General features: G+C 34.4%; 1 protein-coding gene across 1 annotated transcript; it reads left to right on the top strand.

Moving 5' to 3' along the window:
- Positions 1–6,958: 6,958 nt before the first annotated feature.
- Positions 6,959–10,988, top strand: LOC126761017 (prostatic acid phosphatase-like). Its single transcript, XM_050476882.1, has 7 exons — positions 6,959–7,635; positions 9,130–9,228; positions 9,312–9,395; positions 9,480–9,638; positions 9,701–9,886; positions 10,179–10,520; positions 10,594–10,988. The coding sequence occupies exons 1-7, from the start codon at positions 7,444–7,446 to the stop codon at positions 10,798–10,800; spliced, it is 1,269 nt and encodes a 422-aa protein (XP_050332839.1). The 5' UTR covers positions 6,959–7,443; the 3' UTR covers positions 10,801–10,988.
- Positions 10,989–11,485: the final 497 nt, after the last annotated feature.

The following is an 11,485-nucleotide window of genomic DNA, read 5'->3' as shown; positions in this document are numbered from 1 at the left end:
GCACACACACATAGAAATGTGTAACAAATGACTTAAGAATAGTTACGCACACTTACATTTCTTGACTTATAGACGTTCTCTTGTTAAAAATAAACAATAAATTGATTAAATGTATGTAAGTTCATTTATGTACTCAGACATTTTTAATGAATATTTAAATAAGCCCCAAAACAAGAAACTACGACAACAAGTCAGAGCATTTTCATAAATTGAACGTAAACGCGACACCATAATTTTTAACGTTTAACAAGTTGTTTAAAAAATCTTAACAATTAAGTTGTACAGAAAATTTATATTGGCAGTTGAACCCTTTAAGCCGGTAACACGTCGTTATTGATGAAATGGGTATGAAGCTGTCTTCCCAACCATAATTAAATAATAAGAATTTTGTAGTGGATGAAAAACTCAAAGTAATATTAATAAAAAAACGAGAAAAAGCGATAACTTCGACTTTAAAACCCTTCCCATCTGCATTTCTCATAGCATCTATAAGTACGAGTATAACTAACTCAGAGAACGTAAGCGGCCAACGATTTTCTTCCAACAAAAAAAGATTTTGCTAGTTCTCTCTAGTCACATAGTCTGATATAAAAAGATAATAAACAAGTAAGGAAGGGCCAAATTCGGGTGAAACCGAACATCACCGAACCAAAGCCAGGGAAATATCTTAAGGCGCAAAACGTCAACCAGAGGATCGGAATCCAAGCAATTATATATAAATACATAACTCAAAAATAACTTCAAACTCCGAAATATTTGACATAAGGTTCGTTAGAATAGCGAAAATCATTTCATTTATAAATTTTTGCCAATACTAAACAATAGGGCAATTGACAATCTGGTGCGAATGGTCTTGCATATTTGCAATTGCAAATGAGCGAGCCATATTTTTGCTTTTACACTAACAAAATTACAGCGCATTTGCAATTGCAAATATACAAGACCATTTGCACCAGATTGTGAATTGCCCTAATATGTTCTCTGGGTTTCATTAGGGTACCTCACATACAATCACAAATCATATGGAGTATAGTCAGCCGGATGTTCGTAAATTCCAATTTTTGTTAAATGGTTCCTAGGTCAAGTTTTCATCCAATTTTATCTATTTTAGGCACAAAGATGCCTTGTTATAAATAACTAAAACACGATCTGTAATTTTCATTGCGATAATTCAAATATTGTAGAATAAAGTCATCCAGAAGTTCGAAAATCTTTGAATTAGGTATATGGGGGCTCAGGAAAGTACTGGGCCGATTCAACCCATTTTTGATATACAGAGATATTATTGTAAAATTACTGCGCTCTTCTTCTTCTTCTTAATTGGCGTAGAAACCGCTTAAGCGATTATAGCCGAGTTAACAACAGCGCGCCAGTTTTCTTCTTTTCGCTTTCAATTGATATTATCTCCACTTGGTCCTTACGGAGTATCCCCCGGCGGGTACCGTCGAATATTTTCAGAGTGGAGTGTTTTCGTCCATCCGGAAAGTAGCCAAGCCGCTGTCTGATATGTCGATGTCGTCGTATATCTCGTACAGCTCATCGTTCCATCGAATGCGGTACTCGCCGTGGCTAACGCGCAAAGGACCATAAATCTTTCGCAGAACTTTTCTCTCGAAAACTCGCAACGTCGACTCATCCGTTGTTGACATCGTCCAAGACTCTGCACCATACAGCAGGACGGGAATTATGAGTGACTTATAGAGTTTGGTTTTTGTTTGTCGAGAGAGGACTTTGCTTCTCAATTGCCTACTCAGTCCGAAGTAGCACCTGTTGGCAAGAGTTATCCTGGATTTCTAGGCTGACATTGTTGGTGGTGTTTACGCTGGTTCCAAGATAGACGAAATTATCTACGACTTCAAAGTTATGTGTGACGTGAGAGCCAAGTCGCGAATGCGACGACTGTTTGTTTGATGACAGGAGATATTTCGTCTTGCCCTGGAGAAAGCAGAACTAACGGCGCGGTGTTGAGGCCGATGATATCAATATCATCGGCATACGCCAACAGCCTTATAGAAGATTTTCTATTTAGTTCTGCTCGAACTATTTTCTCCAAAATAGGTTGAAAAAGTCGCACGATGAGAATCGCCTTGGCTGAAACCTCGTTTGGTATCGAACGGCTCGGAGAGGTCCTTCCCGATCCTGACGGAGCTTTTGGTGTTACTCAACGTCAGTCTACACAGCCGTATTAGTTTTGCGGGGATACCAAATTCAGACATCGCGGCATAAAGGCAGCTCCTTTTCGTGCTGTCGAAAGCAGCTTTGAAATCGACGGTGGTGTGTGTCGATTCTCCTTTCACGGGTCTTTTCCAAGATTTGGCGCATGGTGAAAAGCAGGCGCAGGTCTAAAGCCACACTGATAAGGTCCAATCAGTTTGTTGACGGTGGGCTTTAATCTTTCACACAATACGCTCGATAGAACCTTATATGCGATGTTGAGGAGGCTAATCCCACGGTAGTTGGCGCAGATTCTCCTTTTTTATGGATTGGGCATCGCCCACTTAAATTCCAATCGTTGGGCAGACCATATTTTACAAAGGATTGATATCTTATCAGTTCTTCGCCTTATCAGTTCTTCGCCGTTACTGCGCTCACCTTTTGGAATTTTGTACCACAAATAATGAAATAGGAAAGAAATGAATTTATCCGTGAGTGTGTGTATCGGTAGAAAAAAAAAACCTCGCACTGTTTATACTTATTGAAAATGATTAATACGAGTAGCTATCAAACAAATTTTATTGCGGTGAGGATCTGGATATTGGCGGATTAGAAGCGGGACGCGCAGAAATAGTGTCGACCGATCGCTGATGATGTCGCAAACGAACTGATCGGAATCTGGTAATCGGTCCTTCTTTATCCCCGTTGGTGCTGAATAGGATGATGCATATGTGTGTAAGTGTGGGTGTCGGTGTGTGTCGTTCGTGTAGGGGGTTATGTGGTGTGGTGTGGTGTGGTGAAGGTTGCGTGTTAGTGATGCAAGTTTGAATCGATGTGGTGTGTGTGTTGAGGTCGGGGGAGGATGCTCATTTGTACAATTATTATGAGGAAAGTATTATTTCTGAATTTCATTTGTATATTCCATATATTTCCCGATATTTTAGGTAAAAAGTCAACTATAAATACTGGGGAAACATTTTCAGTACTTAGGGGGTAGAACAGTTTTTGTTGGATTTGAACAATTTTTGGTCATAAGGTTACATACTTTAACGGATTTATTAGCGCAAATGATGTGTGTACTGGAAAGTGAAAAAATCAGATGGCGAGGTTGTAGTCCAATAACAGCCATCTAAGTGAGAATTTTAGCTAAATTTAACATCCATTCATTATATATCTTATGATGATTTATGTTCTCTTAGTAGTTTTTATAGTATCGATGAGGAGTAGATCCAATCATCCATTTTTACAGTGCAGATAGGATTTATCTTGAGTGAATTCGGTTATTGTAGTTTAAGCGGCTTAGGAAATATGTACATCAAACTTATAAGAACTTTTTCAAAAATTTTAGGCCACAGATACCGCTTACAACTGCGATCCCCTCCTCAAAATTACAGCTCTACATCGTGGGTATGGCAGTAGTTCGATTACGCTCATCTACGAACTCATCCTTACTTTTTAGCTAAGAAACACGTCTGCAAGTTTCATCAAGATATCTTATTTTACAAAGATTATTTTTAGTCACTGGAATGATTGCTCGTCTTATATAAATCTAATATCGATGATTCAAATAGGTAGCTTTTAGAAGAAGAAGAAAAAGAAAGAAAAAAAAGTTCAAAATTTCGGATTAATAAAGAGTTATCTTTGACATACTGCTGCTTTGTTAACTACACTGGAATGATTGCATAAATCTAAGATAAGATCAATTTAGAAAATAAAAAAGTATAAAAGACAAAATTTTTTCAACATCGCAAGTTGTTACTGTCTTACATTATGTTGCATACAATGACTTAAGACTTATCTGAGTAATTATATTTTTGGTAAGTGCTCAATTAGTCCTTTTCTACAATTTTAAAGTAAAGTTTCCATTACGCAAATTTTGACCACGAATCCGTCATAATACATAGGCGAATTGTTCCCTCTGCTTTCTGGCAGGGAATGTTATAAATATTAAGAATGTAAATACAATGTTTATATTAGTAAATAAATTAATAATTTGTTATAATTGAGTACTCGCAAGGAACTTTAACACAAAATGCGAAAAAATTGTAAATATTGACAAAGTTTCACTAAAATTTAATCTAATTTAGTCTACGTATTTTTTGCACAACAAATGCACTAACATACACAAACATACTCGCACGGTGTATATACATCCACGTGTTATTAATCAACTAGTAAGTAATTATGCAATGGAATTGCATTATTGCATCATATTTTAACTGCATAAACCACAAATAATTAGGTAATTGCAAGCAATGTAACTGTAAAACTATAAACAAGAAACTATTACTGCAAAAAAGCATAAGCTATTTACGGTTAGAGAAATGCATGGTGTCAGTAACATTGAGCATAAGCGTTATAAAGCTAGCTATTTCCTGCTGGGTATGTATGGCATATACATACATATATTATGGGGGGGCATGTGTAGAAATTTTTATATGCTTGATACATTCAGTGTTCGTTATATTTTTATTCATTTTCACATATACATATGAAACTATCGCAAAAACATCACAGACTATTTGGTTTCGCTTACTAAACAGCAAACACCATACAAATGCAAATAAATATTAGATTTTAGGTTAAGTAGGCGCGATAAAATTAATTAAAGCAGTATGTACTTGCGCACAAATTCATAGCGTGTTTTATAAATTTACGTGCAATATAGCTGATATACATATTTGATAATAATATAAAAACAATACTAATAAAACTAATTGTTCGTGCACTGAAAACTTTTTAAAACCATAAATTTAAATTTCAATGTACCATACATAATTTTTATATTTTTTTTGATAATATTATAATAATGATATATGTATGTATATACTCACCATATTTTAATTGCACTTAGAAAATCTAAACTCTATTAAAAGTTGTTATTATATTATATTGTTATTATTCATTTATTTATTTTGTAATTGTACCACTTCTGAGCAAGAAGAATTACGGTGTGTTGGAATAAGTTATTTCTCATAATCATTGTACATACTGAGCTGACTCTAATTTGCCGGCATCAACTAAGAAAATAGCTCTGTTTTCTTAAGGATTAACAACACAATAAACCAATGAACTTAAACACATTGTAATTTAACTTGAATAAAGCTGAACATATGTATGTATATATATATACACTGTATAACGCATACGTATACTCTTTACGATCGTTAATTGCCGCGAGAAATATTTAAGCACTCTTATCTTTCGTCTGCGAAACGTCAATATTTCTCTTTAAATCCCATATAAAGTATATATAAACGTTTGTATATACATATATGTGTGTACATACCATATATTGCCACTTTGAGTATACTATAATTACTCGTTAAATCTTTAAGTAGATGTTTGGCCGAACTTCTACCACCATTTGTGGTCGAAGCTTTGCTGCTTCTACGATTTTGGAGCCGAATAAGAACATTAAATAAATTTTACGAAAAATTTTTTTTTGATAATCTGGGAGTGGAATCGAACCCGAGTCCTATTTAGTTTTGATGTATACCTCTGAACCTCTGAACAATGTGTTTCTTGACATAAAAAAGTGTACATAAGAATTAAAAACCGTTAAGATATAGTTGTGGTGAAAATGTGATATTCACATAATTTATTTTATCAAAAATAGTTAAACAATACACAAGTATATGTTCAGTGTAGTGTTTACACATCATATCCTCAAGAAGTCCACTTACTATTAAATAGTTGTATAAACTTTAGTAAATTAAAAAAAAATATTAAACAATTTTAAATTAAAATTAATCTTAATGATTTCCCATCATACCGAATGGTATATAAAAGAAGCCAAAATACTTCAAAGGACAAGCAATTTATATTTGCATACATTTATTTACCTCAATCAAAGAAAACCACAAAAAATTATATGCTTTTGTTTTAAATTATTTAGAGGTGATATCCAATTTATGCCTGCTGTGTTTTAAGCTAAATTCAATTGTGTGAAAATTAATATAATAGTAATACAAAATATATTATAAAAGCGCTTTGATCTCTCACTTTTTACTCACATGCATTAACTTATCATATATAGTATATACAGGGTGCCATTTTAGCAACAGCAAGTGTTGACTGTTGAAAAAAATGTTTGGAAAATTGTTTTGCATGTAATCCAATAAATGGTGGGACCTGCAAATTTCAATGATTTTATGATAAGCATTAGTATAAGTATATACGTATAGAATATCAATCACTACTATATCTAAGTAAGGCACCATACAAGAATTAAATTTATTTATAAAATTTACCAAAAGTCCGCAAAACATAAGAATTTGGTCAAAATGTCATCACCACATACATCTATTTAATTCGAATGAAAAATATCTAAATTTCAATATACTTATGTACAAGCATTCTTTGTACTATTAGTAAAGCTCGCATCGTATGTATATGTATAAGTAGTAAGTTGAATTATTAAAAATTCTGTGAAGCATGTCCAACTATCACACAATATATCCGCACATTTCTACATACGTAGGAGTCTATAAACATGAATATTTGCAGTTGTTTGTACTAACCATATAATAATGGCTCAATTAAATTTTTAACCAAGCATCACTAGTAAAATGAGCGATACGTACCCAAGTGTACTTACATACATACAAACACACAGCCTCAATCGCGTATCTACAGAATAAATCTAGAGATTTAAGAGCAAATACACATATACAAATACAAAAGTATAAGATACTACTTAAGCAACGCGTTCGGTCTAGCATAAGTTTGGCTGGCAGCTGGAGGTTAGCTGGTTCAAAGAATTCAACGGTTCTGTTGAAAATCAGTCTTTCGGTGCATTTGTGATTTCCCTTCCGGACAAACCGCCAAGCGACGGAAATTCATTTCCAATTCTGAATGGCAGCGCCTGCTGCACCATTTCAACTTCTGAGATATAATCCGCTGTCGAATCAGTCATAAGGTTTAGAATCAAGAGCGAATCCAAGCAGTTCAGTGCAGTGTCGGTCGGCGCACGTTCACTTTTATCAACAACTTGTGTACAAACAAAACTGCGAGTCTCAAACACGCAGCAGTTTACAATAATTATTCATTTTAACACTAAGCGCGGAGTTAAACGTCTGATTTGAGTGTGTTTGAAGCTGTTAAGTGCAGTTCTGTAAATAAAGTTAATACAAATATACTTTTAAGCTCGTGTCTAATTTTAATTGTCAGCTTTTGGTGTGTTCGTTGTTCGTTAATTACTTTTCTTCCGCCTAATGACCGGTTTGGCTAAGCGACGTGTTTAAAATAACTTTTTCGTGTGTGTAATTGTGTTTTTTTATTCCAAAAATGTTTCTTCAGAAAATTACGCGCAAACATGTGATAATATTGCTGAGTCTTTGTACTGTAATAGCTGTAATTCTCATATATTTTTACACCACTACTGGCCAGCGCGGGGAAGCTGATAGGTGGATAAATGATGCTAATTGTCCCACAGTATCAGTGAACACCTCGAAATCCACGCTAAAGCTCGTGCATATGGTAAGTGTTAGTAACGAAAGTTTATTCTTAAATCTAAATTGCAACAAAACTTAATTAATTATAGTATTACAGACCGATATCTGATAAAATATAGTTACAACAATAATTCAGTTACATACAATATATATATTCAGCGTAATGTTGACATATAATAACGTCAAAATTTCTGTTACTATCAGATAGTTGCATAAACCTTGGTCACTTTTGTCAATAAGTGCTGTTTTGGATATAATAGACACGAAAACTTACTCTTCCATCTTATATATATCTTCATGTATGTACTATATATGAAGTTGTATGCAGCATTGGACCAGTAGAGCTAAATCAAATCAGCAGCAATAAGTCATTACAGCTTTACAAAAATGCAATGTTCGAATGTTTATGGGTAATACAATTACAAGCATTTATGGCTATTGGTATTAATCAGAATGCGACCAAAAACCCAACTCAAATATACCGCTTTTGCAGTGAGAAAAAGCACCGATGACACACTGAGATACTTTAACATAGCGAATCAACTCACAATACTTGATTTAAGTTACAACTTGGCGGTTTGAAAATTCGAACAGTGCTTCATATTAATTTAATCGAAAACTCGAAAGTCTAATTTTGTATTCCGGTCTGGTCACGCGACCACCTGTATATACTCGAGTCATGTGTTCCGAAAATAATTTTCACTTTTTATAAAACAAGAAATTTTAGCAACTAAGAAAGATCTAAGTTAGGAAATATCCGAATTTGTACTTTCTTAAAACTTATATACACAATTTTTGTATATGGTTTAATTAAAAGTAAGAAGTAATGCGTTCATTATTTATGTTTCTCAGGCAAGAAACAGACTCTTTCGGAATTTCATTAAGATTTCATACATATCGTATGGGAATTCGAAAATATTTATGTTAGGTATTTAGGGGCTAACGAAAGTATTTGCCCATTTCTAACCCATTTTTCGACACAAGGGCATGCTGTTATAACAAAAATATTCTTCCCGAATTTCAATTCTAGAACTCATAGAATGACCCTAAGTATGTTCGGTAGAAAATCAGCCATTTAAGGTGTCAACATATTTGGCGTCCTCGAAACGTTATAATCTGATTTCGAAAATTTTTGGGTGTTAGATTAAAAACAAAATCTAAACTTATTGTGGAGCAATTAAATGGTTAAACCGAGTTCAATTTCGTAGTTGACTAAAGTACGCGGGGAAATCCCTTTAATCGTGCACTTATTATAAATGTATATGTACCATATGTAGATTTTCGTTTCGTTTTTGCGTCCGTCAATCAGGACTTCAAATTAGGTGTTTATTTTTTATTTTAATTAAAATATTTTTGGGTCACACAAATTAGTATATAAAATCTCAAAAATATTAATAAGCAATTAATTAGAATAATTACTTATGAATTTCGCATGAGACACTCACACAATATTTCTACAGGCGATATGACTTGAACTTTAAGGTGGGTAATAATAATAATGACTTATCATATTTCGCAGGTGTTTCGTCACGGTGCGCGCACTCCGGTGACCACCTATCCGAATGACCCTTACGTGAACGATACGTTTCATCCCACTGGCTGGGGTCATGTAACAAATGTGAGTAGCACGTGGAATTCTTCATGTTATTAACAACAACTGTGTTGTAATTCAATTGTCTCACTTTATTTACTAAATTTCAGAAAGGAAAAGTTGAATTATATCATCTTGGAGAGTGGCTGCACAGGCGTTACGGAAAGTTTATGGAACCACACTATTCACCGGAGGTATCTTTAATATATGTTTAAAGACAATTTTTTTAATATTATAAATATTAATATATATATTAAATACCTAATGCATCTTTCCAGTACGTTTACGCTCAATCAACTGCATCACCGCGTGCATTAATGTCTATGTCCACCGTTCTAGCTAGCTTCTTTCCGCCGCGTGGTACCGATATGGAGTGGAATACCGAATACAATTGGCAGCCAATACCTGTTTTCTCAGAGCCCTTAGAGCAAGACTCTGTAAGAATTTAAAACATTACCACAAAAGAGCTTGTACTAAATGATTTCTTATTGATTTTCAGCTACTTTTGGTACGCACACCCTGTCCGCGTTTTTTCGAGGCGCGCGAAGAAGTATTTCAATTACCGAAGGTAAAAGCAGAATTGGCTGAGCACGAAGACCTTTTTCAAAACTTGACCAAACTGACTGGGGTGCCTATTAAAAATGCCGATGATGTCAATTCTTTATATAACACTCTATTGGCCGAGGTGAGTAAATCAGAAATTGAGGACATTGTTTTTTGTATTTGTACACCAATAACACAAAAAAGCAATAATGAATGGAAAAGTTTTGAAATATAGTATGTAAGTATATACTATATATATTTGAATATAGATAAAAACAACCATTTCAAATAATTTAACTAAATTTGCCAAATTATGCACTTTAAAAAGTTCACAACTCTCAGCCTGTATGAAGTAATTTTATGCCCTCTAATTGGCACTAATTTCACGTGTTTAAAAGTCGAATAATGAAAGTGTTATTTATTTGAATATTTAGCAAGAGTTCGGCTACACCTTGCCCGCATGGACCAAGGATTACTTTCCTGAAAAAATGCAGTTTTTAGCCGAGCAAAGCTTTATCTATAACGCATACACCAAAGAAATGCAAAAGATTAAAGGAGGTCCCTTCCTTAAGAAGATGTTTGCCGAGATGTTGGAAAAGCGTAACGGCAAGCTTAGTCCCGGCAATCGTAAGCTATTCATCTACGCTGCTCATGACTGGACGGTAGGCAACATAATGGCGTCGTTGAATCTGTGGGAAGGTCAAATGTTGCGCTTTGCGGTCACACTTATTTTCGAGTTACACCAAAACCAACAAACCGGCGAGTACTACATTGAGGTGCGATCATGCTTACATACTCGAACCTACTTAATTGCGCTGAGAGTAATGGCTTTCTTTTGATGTTTTGCAGATTTATTTACGAAATAGTGAGGACGGCTGTGCTGAGTTGCTGTCGGTGCCGAATTGTGGCGCGCAATGTCCGCTGGATAGACTAATTGAGTTGAATGCTGATGTTATACCTAATGAAACGTATGAGGAGCGTTGCAAGGCGAAAAATTCTAATTTCGTTGAGCCGCCAAAGCGTGCGGTGGAACGGGACCCGAACTCGAAACTTTAGTAAAATTTATGTATACAACAAGTATTAATATTAAGTGCAAAAAGTATTAATATATTTAATTTATGATTACTGTTAGTATTTTCAAATCTAGTTGAAAAGTGTAAGAGTAATGAATTATTAATTATTTTACTTTTTATTGATGTAACTTAAATTTAAAATATTTTAAATAAACCTACGCAAATGTTTTATATTTTTTCGTATCTCTTCATCTAAGTATTAAGCACAATATCCGCAATTTTTTGTTACTTGATAAGGGTTCTATACCTTTTCAGCGGAATTTGTACCGTTATGCCTGTAACTGTGGCGCTTAAAACTCGAATATTAACGACTAACTAGAGGTTGTCAGTTACCTAAGCTTCATAAAGCCGAACCAATTTTGTGCGCTTATACTTTTAAGCTTCAGGTTGTCATCTAAATGGCGTTGTATAGTATCGCCCTTCCGCTCTCATATGATTTTATTTCACCTCCTTCTTTTTAGTGACGACCTATCCCTATGAAATGTTATTTGTTCACAAGTATTGACCTACACGACACATGAAAATTGGAAAAGGAATATCAAACAAAAATTATTTACGAACAGCTCGCTAAGTTGTCGAGTCGTAGGTCGTAATGAGATGCCAATACACACATATGCACATATATGATGGCATAACAACATCTAATTAAAATTTAATAATAATAATAG

The sequence above is a fragment of the Bactrocera neohumeralis genome, chromosome 6, assembly GCF_024586455.1.
Source record: "Bactrocera neohumeralis isolate Rockhampton chromosome 6, APGP_CSIRO_Bneo_wtdbg2-racon-allhic-juicebox.fasta_v2, whole genome shotgun sequence".
Lineage (NCBI taxonomy): Eukaryota > Metazoa > Arthropoda > Insecta > Diptera > Tephritidae > Bactrocera > Bactrocera neohumeralis.
Note: the sequence above shows the minus strand (reverse complement) of the source record. Positions and strands in the feature narration are given on the sequence as shown.

Coding starts and splice junctions, on each gene's coding strand:
- LOC126761017 (XM_050476882.1), top strand. CDS start 7,444: ATGTTTCTTCAGAAAATTACGCGCAAACATGTGATAATATTGCTGAGT. Junction 9,887..10,178: donor ATAACACTCTATTGGCCGAG/GTGAGTAAATCA, acceptor TTGAATATTTAG/CAAGAGTTCGGCTACACCTT. Junction 10,521..10,593: donor CCGGCGAGTACTACATTGAG/GTGCGATCATGC, acceptor GATGTTTTGCAG/ATTTATTTACGAAATAGTGA.